Here is a 22,335-nt window from a genome sequence, read left to right as displayed (position 1 = left end):
CAGATCATTCAGGGGCATAAAATATTGCGTGTATTATGAAATAAACATGCTTTTTCGTGTCACAGGCACTTTAAATACATGTAAGCTCTAATAAACCACAATTGTTCTCTTGTACTAAAATATGTTGTGAGAAACACATAAAATGTTAACTCAATGGCAACATTTTATAATATTTAGTACATATTTTGACCGATAGTTGGCGCCATGTTTTGCGGGCTTGCAGTGATGACGTAAATGGGATGTTTCCAAATGTGTAGCGTGTACAACAATTGCATATTGCTGCCTAAACTCACAAAGTGAAATGCCACGATGTGCTGCTTTTGGATGCAATTTCCAGTCAAATGGAAACTAGGGGAGTGGCGTGAGTGGTCAAGGTGAAATTATTATTTTTCGTGAATAAATGTGCATAAGTGGAAGCTACCTACCACGCGTTACAACTGGCGCACGAACATTTTTCCTGGATCCTCAGTCAAGTAAGGGATCCGTCTATTTTCTGGATCCAACGGTTCCACGGCGGCTGCAATATTGGTTTCGGATGGTTCTGTTTTTTGGAGTCGTCGGCCCACAGCGACTTTTCGGATCTGTTTTTTTTTTTTTTTATTCGACGGCCTGATCGCGGCTGCAACATTGCCATTTGATCGGTGTAATTCCTGGATCTTCATGTGAGTGAAAAAAACGCGGTTTTGGATTACTATTGCTCTTTTTTTGTGTACTCTATTCTTCGTGGGAGTTTCCCCAAATCATATCAAATAATTAAAGCACAATGGCACGCTACAGTGACAACAGTGACTCTGACATCGACCTTACTTTTATGATGGAGTTCATCTGGGAACGTGTGTGCGTACCGCTGAGCTCCCGAGTGACGAGTGGTCAAGGTGGAAATATTATTTTTTTGTGAATAAATGTGCATAAGTAGAAGCTTCTCCCCTTTTTGGTACTTTTATGCACGTATCCAACCTACCACGTGTTACAATGTACAAGAAATGAATTACACTCGATTCCAGGATTTGTTCCCGTCAGATGACGAATTTAATGAGGACACAGCCACGACATGACTCCGATCCTATCACATGTGCGCATTGTGCGCATTCATAGTTTTATTACCTTCAGTGAGAGTTTATAATGTCAATAGTCATTAAAATAAAAATGCACAAATGACAAGGTGTGTTCAAACTTTTGGCCTGTACTGATAAACGAACATCGAGGTACCATTTAGCTTAGCAAGGAGGAGTTAAGAGAATCATTTTGAGTGTCCCTGAGCTCGGGAAAAAAAAAAAAAAATTGTCAAGGTTTCGTCAGCCATGATTACGTATCCGTCCCCCGAAACAGCCTGATAGCACAAATATAAGTACGCTTGCCCCTCTGCTATTGGATGATTTGTTGACTTTAGTGCGGCGGCGCGCTGAAAATAGAGCAAGGCTCTACTTTTGGCCGCACCACTAGGCTCAAATTCATATATTTCAGTTCCATCTAAGACAGCCGTCCACCGCTCACTCTTGCCAAAAAGTCTGATCCAAAATACTGTAATGCCCCGGATGGGGGGAAGAAGGAGAGGACTGGGTATTGGCTAACCACTTTATTGTGGCAACGATGATAAAGAAAAACAATAACAAAATAACAGCGTGCTGCCGCGACATGTGATCGCCATCTCGCCCACTCTCCCAACTCGCTTGCCCCTACGTTACAGCTTCCCAGTTTTAAGGGGGCCGTGCATTGTTACCGATATTATAATACTCAATGAATAGGTTGCCGCTGAACCTTTCACACTAGGCTGCCACTAGTTTGAAACAGCCGAAAAAACAAACAAACAAAAAAATTCTCATTTGCAGGGAGTTCTTTTAGTGTGGCGCTGTGCCACAATCTGATATTTGTAGGGGAAACCCTGAAATCAGAATTCATATTTGAAAAAAAATATATCGCAATAATGATTGATTTCACTGATAAGGACATTTTATATCACGATAACAATTTTTTGTCATATCGACCAGGTTTGAACCAAACGTCCTCTTTTGCCTGGACATGTCCACTTTTACATCCTGACCAAGGCGCCCGGCGGGGTTTTATATTCATAAAAATGTCCGGTTTTCAATTAGCGTGCGTTGAAATTTACAGACGGAATACTATGGTATTGTACTGCCTGTGACTTGTCCCCAGAGAGTGTTCAAAATTATTCCTTATAATTAGTCCTTATAGAAAATATATATTGTAGCGCTGCGAGATGAAGTTTTGAAGCTCACAGAGGCTTGCCTGGCATGGCCAGACTGTTCTCCTTTTGTTTTTCAAACACTGAGAGAATAGTCTGGGACCCAGCCCATTAACGGCCTCTCGAGCAAGTACAAAATCAATCGACAAATCAGATTCGTTTATTTGCGTGACGTGTAGCAACGTCACTCTTCCGCGTCGGAAGTCGTCTCTACAACAACACAGAAGGCGAACAGGAGAGCCGAGAATATGTTCCAATCCATGGTAAAATCAGTTTTAAATGACCAAGAACACATCGAGACAAGTCATTGACAACAGTCTGTCTTGCGCTAGCCATGTTGAATAAACTCCGCTCTCCTCGTATGTTTACTTCTGCGCGCAAGTCCCTCGTCCCGCCCGTCGCTGATTGGTCCACTACGCTGTCTGTTTGCTGTGGCTTGCTCCGCCATGGAAATTTCATCCGCTTAATGGTGGCCACACTCAACAGCTGGAACAGCGGTGAGTCTGGAGTACCAGGCTACATAGAGGGAGTCTTAGGAGTCCTATGGAAGGTATTTTAAGACTTGCAGGAGATTTTGGGGCTCCTGGTGCTGGGTTCTGAGACTTGGGTGTTATTTTTCCAATGTGTTTTTTAACTGAACTTGAAACAGTAATATATTTTTGCATTTCATAATGATTACCCAATTTCTATTGACCTACTAACAAAAAAATGCAATATTTGATCTTGTTTTTTCCCCCAATAAGGACCTCACCAAGAAGAGGCAAGAGGTGATTCAGCTTCAAGAAAAGTCTAGCCAACTAGAAACCTTTTCTTTTCCAATATAGACGGATATGGTCCATCACCCTCCCCACACTTCTGCATGAAAGTTTGTGGCATGTTACTTACTGAGTGACTAGAATTACTCTAATTTGTTTTTAAATTTCATAAATTTTCCTTTATTAATTGAAACCTGAATATTTGATTTGTTCTGCATAAATGTTCTTAAAGGGTATGACAACACCTGGGGAAATGCTAATATTCCATCATTTATCCATCAACGCATGCCTTTTGAATTCATATCATGCCACTTCGTGTAATTACACACATCGCAACACCAAGAAAATGATAGAAATTAGGTCGATTGTCAAGCTAAAAGGACCCGCCCCCGAGATGCCGGAAATCTAGCATATTGTGTGCGTGACGGAAAGGGAAACAACCGGCTCAGTGCTCAGTACTGAATGGCGGCGATGATGGCGGACAATTTTGTTTCTATTTGCAACGACGAATCCGACGTAACGAACATTCTTCTAATGGTGACGAGGAGAGTTATGAACCTTTCTTTGGTGTTTTGGGTTATCAATTTGAGGCCAAACGAAAGCCAATGCAGCCTAATGAAAGGACCATTGAGGGGAGCAATCACACTGATGAAACACCGGCGGCAACAGAATCACCGAATGGTTTGTTTTGCATTTCTTTTTGTGAAGCTGATACACCGTGACCGCAAAATAAAGTAATGTATAGAATAATTATCATTTAATATGCTATCATCGGTTTCGCTCTGCCAACCGACACAAATATGAATGGGATTAGAGCAGGGGTCCCCAACCTTTTTTGCACCAAGGACCGGTGTGATTTGGATCTTTTTTTCACGGACCGTTGTCCTGTCAAATTTTGCACCCTTATAAAATTTTGCTCCCAAAGCTTTTGTGGCGGTGAAAAAAGCCCTCTTTTATATTCAGTTGGACTCTCAATGTTATCCAATGGTGCTAAAAAACTATTTACATCACAAGCATACATGTGCAACACGGAAATTGAGTAAATTAACGCTTAACGACACGGCGAAGTCGTTAAGTGAGAGGGCTACGTGCAGTTGTTGTGTGCGCCAAACATGGCAAACGTAAGTTAATATTCCTTTCTTTAAAGAAAGTTTGTAGTGTGTACTTAGGAATCGCTGCATTCGCGGTCCTTTTTAACATTACGCGCATGCCAACTTTGTCAGAACACCGGCAATGTGCAGCAGAAAAATACAGCAAATATAAAATAGCATTTGTTTTTAGCCCCGTCGGGTTAAGTGCAGGGAAAAAATACAACTCACCCGCTGAATCAGTGGGAGGGCTGAGTTTGTTTCGTTGAGACGAGATGGTCCCGAGATGGGAGAGTGAGAGAAGCTAGCATCACAAATACACGATGTTGGAAACTGTAAGACAGTTTTCAGCGCGCTCCAAGCGATGTCAGGATATTCCGAAATGACTTTAATCCAGAACTTCAGTAGAGTTGTTGTCTCAAATGTACGTTTAAGTCGCCGTGATTTGCGATCTCTACAAGCTGATATTCCTGTTCCACAAACATGCTCGAATCACTCGATTTATTCACATACGGGTCACGAATTCACTCCTTCGCAGTTCGTGGGTCTTTAGTGATTGGGAAGTAGCATAAATTTTGTTTTCTTTGTGGTTGTAGGCACATCTTCTGGCTCGTCAGGTTCCCTTTTCCCCGTAAAATTGCAAAATTAGCCCTCTTAGCACTGACGAACTTTACTCATTGTCTGCGTAGTCCAGCTCTTTTTCTCGCGTTCGGGAACTCATGGGTACTACATTGCGACAAATGGCTATTTGTAAACCACATAGCATGACAGTTTTGAACCATTTTAGCGATTTTTTGATAAAACACGAACACAAGTGTCTCATCGATAAACAACGACGGCACCTGCCTCGACCTTTTGTTTCTTTGTTATGACGTCTCCGCCCCATTTGGCTGTTTCCGGAACAATTTCGGAAATGTTCGTCATTTTCGATCTATTTTCGGTAATTGCTCATTAATGTGATTGATTTTTTTGTTAACAACGGTTCTATTGATGTCTCACACCCCCTTTGCATTTTCATACCCTTTAAGCCCGATTTAGGTGGCATAAAATATCGTTCGGGAGGTTTGAGAGTAAAGGTGAAGTCGACAGTTTTGACCATTATGGAGTAATTTTGCCATGTTGTCTTGAATAAATGGATTTTTATCATTTCATATTCCATTTAGCACAAGACTGTTATTTGTCATGACCATGCCATTTATTTAGCTATTGGGGAAAAATACTTAGATAAAAAATAATATCCTGTAAAAATATTGGAGTAGAGATACTGAAACAATGACATTTTGCGGCTCCCACTCGTCACGTTTTCCTCGTTCTGAATAATTCCCCCTCAATGGGCTGACTGGTCCTTCTCATGCCATTTATTTAGCTATTGGGGAAAATACTTGGATAAAAAAAATATCCTGTATAAATATTGAAGTAGAGAGACTGAAACAATGACATTTTGCGGCTCTCTTCGTCGCGTTTTCCTTGTTGTGAATAATTCCCCCTCAATGGGCTGCATACTAAATGAGATGAAATTGTGACTCCGCTGACGTCGTCCACCTGTTGGGGACGCTAGAGCCCTATAATGGTAAGCGTGGCTAACTAGCAGATTAAAAGACTAATTTCTCATCATCTGCGCTTTGCTAAATTGTTGTATATTGTCATAACGTGTAAAAATATGATTCTAATTCACATAATAATCCTATTTAAGACTTTTTTTCTCGTGTCGTATGCACTTTAAATAAGTACACAAACTTATTGTGTTATACTGTATGTCCACGGCACATAGGTTGTTATTTTCTGCAATGTTAGCTTAAATTGTACTATGAGTTTGTTGTTATCTTGCACCGAGTCATTATAATGCCACACCATTAGGGTGCAGTGTTACTTAACTGTGGGATTAGGATGGTGGCTGTGCATTTTGTTCACTTGACAAATGTCTGTGCTCGAGGCGGGAGCCTAATATAAAACTTGTTCCAAGTCAAACCGAAAGTGGAGTCATCATTGGAGCCAACACCGATATCCGTATAATAATCGGACACAAAAGAAGTGATGTCAAGGACGCGCTATCGCCATTAAGCATTGTAAACAATGGAGTTGAATAGTAAAAGACGCGGCTTTCCCGCTCCTCTTTTTACAACTGAAAGAGCTTATAAATTTTATGCTCGAGTATGTCCGCACAAGACATCGAACGGTGCCGAAAAATGATAAGCTTTCAGTTCAGAGGTGACCCGCGCAGAAGACGCCTTGACACAGGACGCTGCTCGTTTTTGCGCAGGCGTCCCTTGCAAGAGCGCGGTGTTTATTAATGCACCTTACTAGGGGTGTAACGGTACACAAAAATCTCGGGTCGGTACGTATCTCAGTTTTGAGGTCACGGTTCAGTTCATTTTCGGTATAGAAAGACAACAAAATGCAAAATATAAATGTGCTAGTTGTTTATTACACACTTTTGTGCTTTCAACAATAGGAACATTAACCTATACTAAGCTAGAATTCTGCTCAAAAAGTAGCGGGTATTTAAAGATAATCCAACAACAATTTGCCTTTCAGACCCCGCGTATTGGTAAGCTTTCTTTCTGAAAGAAAAAAGAAGTCCTGTGCTAAAGAGAAAAGCAATCCCAATGACAAAGATTTTAACATGTATTTTACAAATGAAATGCCTCAATGAAACATTTTTTTTTCTTATGAACGGTTTTCAAAAGCTTTATTGGTGGATTTTCTCAAGTTAAAGCGCCACACAGAAATTAATAAATTTAATTGTGTAAGCAGGATCTGTCTATTATTCTTATTATTTAATTACAGGTGTTTTAGCTCATTTCAATTTATTTTATTTAAATTGGCTATTATTTATTTTATTATTTGTTTAAATTTTACAAATGTGATGTAGTATTCATTTATATTGTATATTTTATGTTGTATAAGTTTAGTTCCTATGTGAATATTAGTTCCTACTTGCTTTGTTGTGGTCGGAGGGTTTTGTATTGAACACGGGGCCGTACTGGTTATTATAGCAGAGAAGACAGCAGTAAATCAACAAAGACAAGTCAACTGTGCCCCGATCTACCACTCAAGAGATCTGATTGACTCAAAAAGTAGGTTACGATTGCATATTGGTTTGAAAATTGACCAGATCCACCATATTTTTACACGAGTGACTTCCGGCCCGATCCTAGCTACCGGTAGTAGTATTGACTCAGGAAGGCCGCGTCTTACGTCAAATAATAAACTCTGCCGTTCTTTTCACGTGCGTCGCGTAGAGCCGCTTCTGGGAAGCATCTAACACGCGGCCGCACTGTGACTGGTGTGCATTGGCTGATTGACTCCAACGCCCACGTTTCACTTCGTTCTCACAGCGGCCACGTTGTTGCGCCGTTGAAGTTTCTGGGTTATACTGTCCTATGGTGTTGGTCCTCATTATAGTAGAGAAGAAGAGTAAATATAATCTACACAAAGAAACTGTAACCCGATCGACTCACAGCCTCGAAAAGTAAGGGTTATATTGTGTCAGAAACTCATTCGGTACGCGTCCGTTCCGAACCGAGCACCATGTACCGAAACGGTTCAATACTATTACATGTACCGTTCCACCCTTACACCTTACACATAGTGCCGACAGGTATAAAATATTGTCCGAATTACAAAAATGATACGTTTTAGTATAGTGTCTAAATCACATTTCCGTACTTATGAGAAGGAACCATATTTGATTTCTGCCTCATTTGAAGAGGGGGAAAAAAGCACCACTTGGGATGACCTTTAATGGGTACGAAGTCCTCCTCTCCCTTGATGTATGCTGATTTTTCCTCTTCCTCCTCTTTGATGCATGCAGACACCTGGTGTTCAGGACGATGGGCTTGGCTGACATATAGATCTGCAAGAACAAGACCACAAACATTCGGGTCAAATCTTATTTCTTTATTTGCAAACAACAGCGGTGTCCGACGCAGCTCAGGCGTACGATTGTCCTAAAATCAACACAACAACGGCGGCGGCAGCCAGTGCGGCTCTGGCGCGCGATCGTCCCAAAACATCAAAACTATTTCACGCTAAACAGAGTAAAGCAAAGAATCACCTGCATGATTTGCAAGTTCAACTTTGCTTGGCACGGAAGCAGACTGCGTATGAAGTTAGAATCATGCCAAAATAAAAGAGAAAAAACGTGGTTTGCACATGAAAAGCATCATTCAACAAAGAAAAAGGTGTGGTTTGCAAATAAAAACAACACTTCAAAAGAAATAAGTGTAGTTTGCTCTTGCAGATCGATAAAGGTGTGTGAAATTTCAGATCCTTAAATAAGTCGCGATTGAGCCGTGGAAGATTCGAGAACGATTCACAAACATCCAAATTCCGATTATTTAATTATGCCAAGTAAAGCGAAACTAAAGCACAGTCAGCACGTTCTCCAGGACCCTATCGGGAACGGACCAAGAGTACACATCCACAACTCACGCTTCCTAGATACAAAACAGCAACAAGTATGGCTGACCTTACTTCTCAGTAAGATCAGACGTGCTACCAAAAATTTAAAAGCAGACGTGCAAAATAGGAATCATAAAGGCATGCATTACTACGTTGGTTGAATAACGCGAGAAAAGTCTGAGAGAGACAGACTCACGGAGACGAGAGAGCAGAGCGGGAGTTGTGACGCCATTGCAAACGCAATGCTAGGTGGCTCCACTACTACCTGACTGTAGCCGATAGCCTACAAACTACGCCCACATGATTCTACGGTAGATATCACATGTATAAAGACCTAGATGCGAAATGATAGACTCACCGGCGACGGCGTTTAGTAAAGAGCTGTCATCTTAAAGCAGTAGACTTCTCAGGAAGGCTCTGTTGTAGAGAACCTTCTTAGTGGACCTAAGTAACTTTATCTAAAATATTCCTAAATCGGCAAAATCTTGACTTGAATCAATCTTTAAAACTTTCAAATGTCGAAAGTAGACAGAAGGGAACTAATCAGTGCTGCAACGATTAATCGATTACCTGGAGTATTTGATTGGGAAAAAAAGATTTGAATTAAATTTTGCTGCTTCGAGTATTTGTTTAATTAATGTGGTATTGAAATGGTTTGTTTTGAAAGTGTTTGCATTTAGCTTGATTGATTTGGGTGGATTAACTGCCCTCTAGTCTGCCTAATTTCACATGGCTGAATCCAGTTGCTCCCTGTTAAGACCAACCTAAGATAAGTTTTTGTTTGCGCTAAAGTTTTTGTCAAATGCATTCGTATTTCAGTTAATATGTATATTTAGCTGTTTTTTTGTGGGAATATGTGTCTGAGCCTTTGTTAGGAGCACTCTTAAAAAAAAAAGTTAGCGTTTTATAGCATTTAAGCTAGCGGACTTTTCCAATGTAAGTTAGCCAATTGTTCTTTTGTTGTACATAGAACCTTATTTATTCATTTTTTTTATACCGTTTGAGGCTCAGCTCAGGTATTTAAAATGTTTATGTACCTTATCAGATTATTCGAACTAAACAGTTCATCGATTAATCGACTACTAAAATAATCGATAGCTGTAGCCCTAGAACTATTGCAATAACGGGAGTAATTTTTTGGGAGAAGTATTTTGTGAGCGTAATTCATTACTTTTTTTAAATAAGATTTACAACACTGGCCCATTAAGATCTGCATTGTGAACCTGTAAGCATTTCAACGACATATCAATTCTTGGCAGGAGCATATCGATAACCTTTTGAGATATACGCTATCACAATATATCACCACTTCTCTATTTTGTCACACTCCTACTTCACATGCAAGAAAATCATTTTTCTAACTTAAGCATTTTAGCGAATGTTGACTATTGTTTTCCGTAGTTGTTGTTTTTCGCAAATATCTTTGCAGATATTTGCTAAATTTAGCCATTGGTTCATGTTAATATTTTGTTCATGTTTCCGAATTTAGCATTATTGTTTTTAGCTATCGTTAAAGTCGCCAGAATCAGACGGGCTTGATTACATGATATATTCACATATTCGCCAAGCAGACAAAGGTTTGGAGGCAATGGAATCCTGCAGTTCGAAAGGGATGAGCGTTTCTTAATTACCCACAGTCAGAACTGTGGTACAGGTTCACACTGCCAAATAGTATGCAAATATGTATTTGGATTATTCTCCTGACAGTTTGAACATTTATTGGATTGGGAAAACCCCAATTTGTAATAATTAAATTGAGTTGCATTGCCACTCTTAGTCGTTGTAAATGTAGTTTTAGAGATTTGTGTCCAGCAACTATGATCGGACGTTACTGAAAGGTCGTTTCTCAATTTTTCGATTGGTAAATATCATGTACAATTTTTACATTATATTGATTTACTCTACATCACATTAAAATTAGTCAGAGACGATAAAAACAAACAATACAAAAACAGTAAAGATAGAATAAAAATCACAAATGGGGTGCTGCGCGACAGCACTAGTCATGCATTTTGTGTCTTTAAACATTCGAATAGTAATGTATGGTTGTTGCGAGATAATTGAGTCATAAATCAATTTACTCACCTGACATTTTGGGACTTGATGTTTATTTGCTCGGCGACGTGTTGATCCCAGGCGCGGAGTTTGTTCTCTTTGCTAACAGCTAAACTAGCCTAGGCTAGGCTAACCTAAGTAGGTTTCAACGTGCACCCAAACAACTCGAAGCTGAAGCGAGATTGAACGGATTCTTGGCGTGTCCGAAAACGTATGCCACCTTTCAGTCAATTACGGGGCTAAGGAGAGATGAGAAGTAGATTGTCTTCAAAGCACCACATTTCCCAAGCAATCTGACGGCAACTCCTCCCCCAACCATTCACATCCTGCACGTCATGACGGATGACGCAGACGTATAGACCATACCCACGTGACGTCACAACTCCTTCCTCCTGACTGGTGCCGCCCAATTGTCGGTCAACACATCATGTTTACCTGTTACGGCTACGTACATTCCTCCTATTTACGACGTGTTTTTCTGCTCGTTAACATTAATAATCAAAATGGTGAAGGCGTGTGTGGCGGTCGGTTGCAATAACAGAGAAGATAGACGGAGAAGACGGAGAGCCTTGAAATTCTACCGGATTCCGAGAGACCCGGTGTTCTGCCAAAATAATCTACATCGGCGAAACGTCCTACATTAGTCGAATTTGACACCTAAAGTACTACCGTGCGCTCTAAACGTGTTTTGTTTAGATGCATACAGGAATAAGGTACAAAAAAAATGCCTACAGAAAATACTTAAAGGGCTACTGAAGACCTTTCCGGATTTTGGTTTAATTTTATGAATATAAACTTGGGACAAGTTCGTCAAAACAACCATGACATTATCAACACGTAATTGTAAGGATAATTTGCGTTTTTTTAGTTTTTTTGCACTCCGTTAATGGTCCCTTCGCAAACCCGGAAGTGTGACGTAGGCAACAGAAGACTACCCACAGCGAACATAGCAGCAACAACGATGTCAGTGATATTTCCACCAAAGGTAACCATTCAGGATCGCTCTTTCGTGACACTACCGATGGCAAAAGCTCCCAGGAAAGATGAATTACAATTAATCCCTACATGTTTGAACCTGAGGCGTCAGATGACGGCGATTTACTTGACACAGCAGATGGCGTCATGACGCCATTTGACAGCTCGACACTTCACGAACGGGAGAGTGAGTGGTAAGTCCAGCATCGTGATTTTTTTATTAGAATGCGATTACATGGTTGTATAGTTTTCCATGCTCTACACATAGCTAAAACTGGATATTAGGTAATGGGACAGCTCCTACCGATCTAAATATGATAAAGCTAGCCCAAATGTGGCTAAATGAATGCTCTACACATAGCTAAAACTGGATATTAGGTAATGGGACAGCTTCTACCGATCTAAATATGATAAAGCTAGCCCAAATGTGGCTAAATGAATGCTCTACACATAGCTAAAACTGGATATTAGGTAATGGGACAGCTTCTACCGATCTAAATATGATAAAGCTAGCCCAAATGTGGCTAAATGAATGCTCTACACATAGCTAAAACTGGATATTAGGTAATGGGACAGCTCCTACCGATCTAAATATGATAAAGCTAGCCCAAATGTGGCTAAATGAATGCTCTACACATAGCTAAAACTGGATTTTAGGTAATGGGACAGCTCCTACCGATCTAAATATGATAAAGCTAGCCCAAATGTGGCCAAATGAATGATATGTTATTGAAATTTCAAAATAAATGACAAAACCATTTTATTTTCCAGGTGTTGCTGTAAACCGTCAAGTAATTACCCTTCCAAGAGTATGCCTGTGTCATCAGGAGATCCCAGACGTGAGAGCCAAACTTGCGGAGGCTGAAGCACTGACAGGGGCATGAATTTCATTTAAAAAATAAAACCATAAAGTGTTAACAACATTGACACATTTTGTTGACTGTTTAATGTATTCTATTGGTATATGATATATTGTAATTATATTACATTCTGAAAAAATATTCAATAGAACGCAATAATAAATGATACCAGGTTTATGTTGAATCAGCATTAGCTTTCGTTGTCAGATTGTGACACAACATGTTATACCAAGCACACAACGGCACACATCAAAGAGCATAATTTTAGTAAGCAACACAAAGTTAGGATAGCAACGTACTAGCGCAACATTGAAAAATGATGGCAGTGGGAAATATGTATTTACTCTTTTCTGTAGCATGAAGTGTTCTCTATACAAAGATAATGCATTATCATTAAAATATGAAGGTAACTTGATTTTTCTTTTAAAAAATGTGTACTGTACATATGACTAGTTTATGATTTCATGTCATCAAAATTTGCTACATTTCTCCTAAATCATCGTCATCTGATGTCGCAGACGGAAGAAATTCAGCATCTGGCAGGCCTCAGGATCTCTTCAGTCGTCATCGCTGGACACCGCATCACTTCGGTCATCATATGACTCGACCCACTCTCTCTTGATTTTGGGAAACTGGGTGGCAACTGACTTGCAACGCTTTTTTCATCGTGTTGAGGGTTTCCGCCACTTATTTTTTTATGTTTGGCTTCCTGGAGAAAAAAAAATCACAGCAGCATGAAAATATTGGATGAATCCTAATTTTAATTTAATAATAATTTATTGGTGATCAAATAATAATGCCCCAGTAATAGCAGCATCTATTTGATGCTATTGTTCCCTCTTCAAATAGGCAGACATTGATGTTGAAATATAAAAAACAACGAGCCAAGGACCTATTTGGTGCTGGGGACATTTGAATTTACATAACACCTATTGATATAGTAATAAAATCACATGAGTAGACGACATGTCAGCCAACCTATCTACTTATGACAGGCCAACAGCAAAAAAAAAAATGTCGCACTTCAACAAACTGGCAGTAGGAGTCCCCCTCGTTTATCAAAAAAAAGCCATTAATGTTCTACTTACGTCTTTGGAAAACCAAGGTTGCATTGTTGTAGGTTTTCAAAGCTGTCGTGGCTGAAATGATGAAAACAATGAGCCGATTGGGGACCTGTATGCATGCTAACAAAAACGGTCCAAACCTTTGCAGGAGACGTTTTTTTTTTGACCACTCCTAGAGTCTCGAGTCTTCCTGTGAGTAATTCATATCGCTACACATCGAGATGGCATGACGAATCCCGCGAGTATAACCCAGAAAATGTTTGCAATATATGGCGAGGATAGCGTGGTGCTATATTTCCGTGTTCAGAGTGGTGGCGAGGCTTCCTGGAAGTTACGTCACGAGGTAGGGGTTGGCAGGACGGCGCGTCCCTCGTTGCTATGGTGTTGCTATGGCCATAACTCAAAAACTACGCGGTCAATTATTATTATATTTTTTTTTTATGTGACTTTTTGAGAGAGCGAATGACACATTTAATACAATTCAACTGAGTAAAACACTTAAGAGCGAAATCTGAAAAGCTCTTCAGTTCCTCTTTAAATGTAGTTATATCAAATAAGGACGGTTTATACACGCTACGTGACTAATGTGGTCAACTGCTTCAAAGCTAACACAAAAAAACACAATGGTTAAAAGTATGAGAGGGTAATACATGCAAAAAGTATCTTTGAGGCTGTGAAAAGGTTCTAAATAACTAAATAAAAACAAAAATAGTGCGTAATCGCCGCCTCTAACCGATGTGCGCATGCATGCGCAAGCGCCCTGAGCATTGTGTAGGACGTTTCGCCGCATAGTAAGGAATGGCCGAACACCGGAGAGAAGAGAGCGAGATGGGCTGCTGCAATTCGACGAGAAAACTGGGCTCCAAACGATTACCACAGATTATGTAGTAGTCATTTTATATCTGGTAAGATGCATTTAATATATATTTAGAGGGTTTTGGGCTGACAACCACAATTAAGATCATTGCTAGGCTAATCGCCGACAACATACACTTATGTATGTAGTGAGAGTGCTATCGCTAAACCATATAAACATTAAAAGCCCTAACTCCATTGACAAACGACATGAAATACATTAGACTTGACAGTGGATGTTAGCAATAACAAAAGATTTTGAATTGAAAATTTCGTAACTCACCTTTCCAAGCACAAGATAGATTCCTGCCGAATTTTCGTGGACGAGGACCTGTTTCACCCAACCAGCAACGAAGTATTTATAAGCCTCCAAGCTCTTGAAGTTTTTCAAATTTTCGTGAGAATAGGCTGATTTTGTGTGGACAAGATAATTGTAAATATCAGCGTAGCAGATGTCAGGCAGACAGGGCGAAGACAGTGGGTCGAAAAACATCGATTTGGGCATCAAATATGGATCTGGCGACTGTATAGAACGAAGCTTTTCCACATAACGCCTTTTATGCAACACATCCAGTGAGTTTACGGCATCAGAAAGCACCGGTTCTTCCATGAAATGCATTTTAAATTCCTCGATCAATTGAAACCAATGCTAATACAGAGACAAAATGACGGACAAGTGGGCGGAACCATACAGCGAGCACGTGGTTTTGTGACGTCGGTGGGTAGGGTCTATAGACCCTACTCACGTGACGTCACAACCACGCCCCCGCGCCATGTTGTCCGTATACTCGTCATGTTAATGCATTAGTGCTTCGTAAATTCCTCCTATTATGGCGTGTTTTTCTGCTCGTTAACATTAATAATCAAAATGGTGAAGTCGTTTGTGGCGGTCGGTTGCAAAAACAGAGAAGATAGACGGAGAGACTTGAAGTTTTACCGTATTCCGAGAGACCCGAAGAGGAGACCGAGATTGACTGCTGCAATTCGACGAGAAAACTGGGCTCCAAACGACTACCACAGATTTTGTAGTAGTCATTTTATATCTGGTAAGATGCATTTAATATATATTTAGAGGGTTTTGGGCTGACAACCACAATTAAGATCATTGCTAGGCTAATCGCCGACAACATACACTCAGACGTTGTGAATGAACTACCTGAAAATATATAATTATAAGGGGATAGTCAGACAGTTGTCATACAATTAATTTACATTTTCACTATTGAGGTCAAAAGCCAAAAAATAAATTCAACTAGGGACAATCTGGAGTAGTGCTATCGCACTTCATATTTATTACATATTATATTTGTATGTAGTGAGAGTGCTATCGCTAAACCATATAAACATTAAAAGCCCTAGCTCCATTGACAAATGACATGAAATACATTAGACTTGACAGTGGATGTTAGCAAGAACAAAAGATTTTGAATTGAAAATTTCGTAACTCACCTTCCGAGCACAAGATTCCTGCCGAATTTTCGTGTACGAGGACTTGTTTCACCCAACCAGCAACGTAGCATTTATAAGCCTCCAAGCTCTTAAAGTTTTTCAAACTTTCGTGAGAATAGGCTGATTTTGTGTGGACAAGATAGTTGTAAATATCAGGGTCAGGCAAAGATGGCGAAGACAGCGGGTCGAAAAACATCGATTTAGGCATCAAATACGGATCTGGCGAATGGATAAACTGAAGCTTTTCCACGTAACGCCTTTTATGCAACGCATCCAATGAGTTTACAGCGTTAGATAACAACGAGGCTTCCATGAATTGCTCTATAACTTGCACCAGTGACGTGCGGTCAGGGGAGGCAGGTGAGGCAGAGCCTCACCTGTCATCATGACAAAAAAATAATTATAGCATCAAATTTATATTAATATTTGTCCATTGCTCTTTATGTATGACTCATTTCAAACATTTTTTATAGTCAAAATCGCTGAATTTGCCCATTTCCTGTTCAAATAACGAAATGAAACGAGAGGTGCGGCAGCAACGAGTAAAGCCTCACCTCTGATTGCGCAATCCATAACAAACTGGGTTGATACATGGAATTGGAGCGTGGTGGTTGCCGTACATCTGCATGTCACCATTATAATGTTTCCAGATACGTTTATTTGACCTGATTTTCCACAGTCTGGCTAATGTCTGTAACCCTTAAAGTTTAATTTTTGTTAGCGACATATTTAGGTTTGCTGATGGGAAATAAAACCACAGTGAAAAGGCACAGCTTGCGGCAGATAGTACTCTGCCGCACTGAAAGGGGGCGTACGTGAAACTGGACTTTCCGTCAAAAGTGGACGCGATTAACAACACCGGAGCTAAAAGGTTTGCTTCAAACTACGGGACAGAAGATAACTCGCGCTTTTCAAACGGACTGGTACACCCGAAAAAACTGGCTATGTGGCTGTCCTTCGAAAAAATCGGCTTTGCTGCTTTCCCTGCCTTTTTTTCTCAACTTGTGCCAATGTCTGGACTAACACGAGATATTGTGACATTAAAAAACTACCACGAAGCCTCAGCAAACACGAGAGCTCGACCACTCACATTCAAAGCCTGATTGCTTTAAAAACTTTTGGAAGCTCAAGGATCGATTTGGCTTTGACGAACAGCGGAAGCTCAACGGTAGCATCCAGAATGCTAAGGTAAAGAGTTTGAAATACCTCATTAATGCAACCTGCATCCTAGCTAAACAGGAGTTAACATTTCGTGGTAACGATGAGCGTGTAAGCTCTTCTAAACGTGGCATATATGTAGAACGATTACATGGTTTTGCTAAGAAAGATGAAAGGTTAGCTAGACATTTGGACACATCCACTGTGTGTTCTGGCTTGTCAAATAGAACACAGCGATCTAATTGAAGCAATCCTCTCCATTGAGGGGGAGAGATTTTTGTAAGGTAAAGGAAAATAAGGAGGACTTTTACAAAAAGGGCGTAGGTTTGCATAGGGACGATAGGGACATAACACTACCAACTATTCAGGATGCTAAAATTGTCCCCACCAACGTTTAAGCAACCTTACCTTTTTTGCATGATATAATGTTCAGTTATATAGAGAATTTAGATCTTTCAATAGTTCCATATGTTGTCAGGATAGAATTGACCCTACCATTATTAAGTGAATTATTTTCATTATGTTTATGCAAATAAAAACCAGACATTTATTCAGGAAGTTTTCAAAATGTTTCTTTAGTATTTTTTGAAAACAAAGGTTTGAATCGAACAGTGTATCATCTGAACCAATGCACATAAAAGTTATTATCAGTAGATAAGGATTTATTTTGCATTGATCATTTTGCCTATTAATTAACTAGGTTCATATACATGAGAAATGTGGCCCTTTGCCCCCTTCATCCAATCTGTTTGGTCTTATTAATGTCCCGTCCCCAGCAAAAAGTGTACCTACATGCAGGTTATGCTGTTATATCGTCCCTACGAATGTTGAGACCAAACCTATGTTCTTCCAAAGTAACGGCGGTTTTTGTGGTGAAGGACAGGCGCAAGACCACAAACAGTTTTCATTTCAATCTTCTTAAAAAATTTTTTAAAAAAGAGCTTAGACCAAGAAAAATACAATAGAATATTTAAAAACTAAATTTTGGCCATAGATAAAATATTCCTTGTTTTTCTTTTCACACTTTTTGTTTAGCAATCTGTAATAAATTGATTAAAGTATCAGAATTACAAGTTTTAAAAACAACTGAATATTTCACTAAAGGTCAGAATTGAATTCTGTGGTTTTGTACACCACTCTTTACTCTCATTTATGTTGCATGAATTATCGCAAATGCATGTTATTTTCTTACTTTTACGTATCGATAATATGTACCGTGTGTGCGTGTTTTGTGAAGAATGCTGATGAGATATGAAATAACCAGTAGCCAATTGAATAAGCTACCCTTTTTGGTTTATATATTTGGAAATCTGACACTAAAGGAGTCAGTGCCTCACCAACCATGAACCTCACCGCACGTCACTGACTTGCACGACCAATTGAAAACAATGAGAATAGGTCTAAAAAATAGGTACAATATGGCGGCCGGATACAGCGACACGTCATTTTGTGACGTAGGTGAGTAGGGTCTATACGACACCGGTGTTCGGCCATTCCTTACTACGCGGCGAAACGTCTACACTAGGGGTCATAAATTAAAAATCCTCTGGGTCCGAAATTTAAAAATTACAACAATCTCGGATCCAGAAATATTTTTAATGCTTTCTTTTTTGAAAATCTATATTTTTTTTTGAAGCAACTTATTTTTTGATTGCATAATAGAGAAGTGTCATAGCCAAAATGTGACCCAAACACAAATCAACATTACTTCAATCAAAAAGTTGCTTCAATCAAAGAAAAAAAACGACTTAAATAATTTTTTTTTTTTTTTTTAATTAATCAAAGAAAAATAGTTTTCACATACATTTTAATTTTTTTAATTTTTTGAGTTTCAAATTTATTTTTGCATTCAAACACTTTTTTTTTTTTTGATTGAAGAGACTTTTTTGGGTTGAAAATATATATTTTAATTGAAGCAACTTTTTTTCCTTTTTTATTAAAGCAGCTTGTTTTTGATTGAATAATAAAGACACAAATTTACCTCCATATGGCTCTGCCCAGGGGATGCAATTTTTGACTGGGGTAACTACCTATTCAATTGATGACGATCTTGGCAAAAAGTATTGCCGAAGCAGTCTGATTTAGAATTCCCCTCAAGAATGATGGGAAAAAAAAACACTCATTGTCAACTTCTTATTATAAATATTCTTGTAAGTAAATTTAATTGCTGAAACCAGTGCGTTTCGGGGTTATCAACATGTTGTGCCAACCCCTGTCTCATACGTCAAACTCAGCCTATGGTTTGTGTGCTTGCCTATAACCTTGAACATTGAAGACTGTATAATAGCATGCTCATACTGTGGGGCAAATAAGTATTTAGTCAACCACCAATTGTGTTTGATTTTTAAAGAATTTATTTCCAAATTAGAGTGGAAAGTAACTATTTGGTCACCTACAAACAAGCGAGATTTCTGGCTGTCAAAGAGGTCTAACTTCTTCTAATGGGGCTCCACTCGTTACCTGTATTAATGGCACCTGTTTAAACTCATTATCTGTATAAAAGACACCTGTCCACAACCTCAGTCAGTCACACTCCAAACTCCACTATGGCCAAGACCAAAGAGCTGTCGAAGGACACCAGAGACAAAATTGTAGACCTGCACCAGGCTGGGAAGACTGAATCTGCAATTGGTAAAACGCTTGGTGTAAAGAAATCAACTATGGGAGCAATTTTTAGAAAATGGAAGACATGCAAGACCACTGATAATCTCCCTCGATCTGCGGCTCCATGCAAGATCTCACCCCGTGGCGTCAAAATGATAACAAGAACGGTGAGCAAAAATCCCAGAACCACAAGGGGGGGACCTAGTGAATGACCTGCAGAGAGCTGGGACCACAGTAACAAAGGCTACTATCAGTAACACAATGCGCCGCCAGGGACTCAAATCCTGCGCTGCCAGACGTGTCCCCCTGCTAAAGCCAGTGCACGTCCAGACCCGTCTGCGGTTCGTTAGATAGCATTTGGATGATCCAGAAGAGGACTGGGAGAATGTGTCATGGTCAAATGAAACCAAAATAGAACTTTTTGGTAGAAACACAGGTTGTCGTGTTTGGAGGAGAAAGAATACTGAATTGCATCCGAAGAACACCATACCCACTGTGAAGCATGGGGGTGGAAACATCATGCTTTGGGGCTGTATGTTTTGCAAAGGGACCAGGACTGATCTGTGTAAAGGAAAGAACGAATGGGGCCATGTATCGAGAGATTTTGAGTGAAAATCTCCTTCCATCAGCAAGGGCATTAAAGATGAGATATGGCTGGGTCTTTCAGCATGACAATTATCCCAAACACACAGTCAGGGCAACAAAGGAGTGGCTTCGTAAGGAGCATTTCAAGGTCCTGGAGTGGACTAGCCAGTCTCCAGATCTCAACCCCATAGTAAATCTGTGGAGAGAGTTGAAAGTCCGTTGTGCCCAATGACAGCCCCAAAACATCCCTGCTCTAGAGGAGAGCTAGATGGAGGAATGGGACAAAATACCAGCAACAGTGTGTGAAAAGTTTTTGAAGAGTTAGAGAAAATGTTTGGCCTCTGTTATTGCCAACATAACAAAGTATTGAGATGAACTTTTGGTACTGACCAAATACTTATTTTCCACCATGATTTGCAAATAAATTCTTTTAAAACTAATTTTTTAAAACCATTTTCTGTTTTTTTTCTCCACATTCTGTTGAGGTTTACCCATGTTGACAATTACAGGCCTCATTAATATTTTCAAGTGGAAGAACTTGCACAATTAGTCGTTGACTAATTACTTACTTTGCCCCACTGTATTTGGTCATGTTTGTGTGCTTTCCATTGGCCCTGAACGACCACAATGTGCTCCTGTTGCTTATCAGGAACTGGGCAGATGACTCACTGTTGTACTAGCTACGAGCAGCTAGGTTTTCCCTGGTGGAAAATCCCCAGATTATGCTATAGTAAGTTTCGGTTCTGTCTTGTCAACAGTATAAAACAGGGGTCAGCAACCTTTTTGGTGTGGAGTGCCACTTTCAAATTTTCTTGTCAATCAGTGTGCCACACCAAGATTAATGACGCACATCCGAATTTTTATATCCAACAGAGCTGTAATTTTACTCCATAGAAAACAACATGGACATATACATTGAAATCCTATAACTACTATTCTTCTTTATCAATTAGCTAAAAAATAAATGCATACTGTAGAAAATATCAAAACTTGAAAATAAGTGCAACAGTAATAACAGCTGTACAGCAGCAGCATCTTATGTAAGCACATCACACACACACACCCCAGCAAGAAAAGGGGGTTTCAGGGGATTCTCAGTGCAGGTCTCTCACAATACAGAGCGGACTGTTTTAACCTTCAAAGTGAGAACAGGCGACTCTAACATTTTGTCTTCTCACTAGCAACTTAAACAGTGAATTCTATGCACAATTTTAGATTTTATATTACAAATATAAAAGATGCCCATCTTAATGTGATGGCCTTGCTGGCCCTGTTTTCCATAAATTTCCACGCTTTGTCTCATAGTGGCGTTTGACACTTGTTGTGCAACACACAACGTTTTCGAGGCATAATGCACAAACAGAGCTAGTGGAAATAACCTGCCAACCAGTTGTTACCGGCATCCCCAAAGGGCGGCTGTCCCGTACAATATGACCAGCTTACTAGATAAGCATGGAAGAAGTGGGCGTCTGGGCGAGAAAAAGAGAGGCAGCGAAGCAAGGTGTTAAGAAAGAGTTGCGTGGAGAGCGCAGTGAAAAGTTGCTGTGTCCCATGCTGGTTTTTGTTTTGTTAATAAAAGTCTCCAGCAAAATGCAATCCAACACAGTGTCACTGTGTTTTTATACACATCGCCACCCATAGGCGGAGTTTGACTTTTGGGGCAGGAGGGGCACAACATGTTGATGACCTCAAAACACAGTGTCAGCAATAATATTAACTTACAAGAATATTTTTAATAATAAGTTGACAATTAGCGTTTTTTGTTTCCCATCATTCTCGAGGGGAATTTTAAATCAGGCTGCTTAGGCAATAGTTTGCGCCAAGATCGTCATCCATTGAATTTGGTACGCCCGTTGGTGTCGTGCCAATGTAGTTACCCCAGTCAAAAATTGTATCGCCTGGGCGGAGCCATATAGAGGTACATTTGTGTCTTTATTACTCAATCAAAAACAAGTTGCTTCAATTAATAAAAAATAATAATAAAAAAAAGTTGCTTCAATTAAAATATATATTTTCAACTAAAAAGTCTCTTCAATAAAAAAAAAAAAAAAAAATGTGTTTGAATGCAAAAATAAATTTGAAACTCAAAAAACTAAAAAAAAAAAAAGCATGTGAAAGCTATTTTTCTTTGATTAATTTTCTTTCTTTTTTTATTTAAGTCGTTTTTTTTCTTTGATTGAAGCAACTTTTTGATTGAAGTAATGTTGACTTGTGTTTGGATCACATTTTGGCTAGGACACTTCTCTATTATTCAATCAAAAAATATATATAGATTTTCAA

General features: G+C 39.5%; 1 protein-coding gene across 6 annotated transcripts in view; it reads right to left on the bottom strand.

Annotated features, from left to right (window-relative positions):
• The window catches only part of LOC130928932 (uncharacterized), a 36,432-nt gene extending 25,617 nt beyond the window's left edge, over positions 1 to 10,815 (bottom strand). For all 6 annotated transcript variants that reach the window (XR_009066759.1, XR_009066756.1, XR_009066757.1 and 3 more), the window contains exons 1-2: positions 10,536 to 10,815; positions 7,786 to 7,902 (exon numbers count right to left, since the gene is read on the bottom strand). Coding sequence is in view for 3 of the 6 variants with exons in the window: in XM_057855758.1 (XP_057711741.1) it covers positions 7,786 to 7,902; positions 10,536 to 10,542 (124 nt within the window). In the remaining 3 variants the exon portion in view is untranslated. The remainder of the gene's footprint in view (positions 1 to 7,785; positions 7,903 to 10,535) is intronic.
• Positions 10,816 to 22,335: the final 11,520 nt, after the last annotated feature.

This window comes from Corythoichthys intestinalis, chromosome 13 (assembly GCF_030265065.1).
Source record: "Corythoichthys intestinalis isolate RoL2023-P3 chromosome 13, ASM3026506v1, whole genome shotgun sequence".
Classification (NCBI taxonomy): domain Eukaryota; kingdom Metazoa; phylum Chordata; class Actinopteri; order Syngnathiformes; family Syngnathidae; genus Corythoichthys; species Corythoichthys intestinalis.
This window is presented reverse-complemented; position numbering and strand designations above follow the sequence as displayed.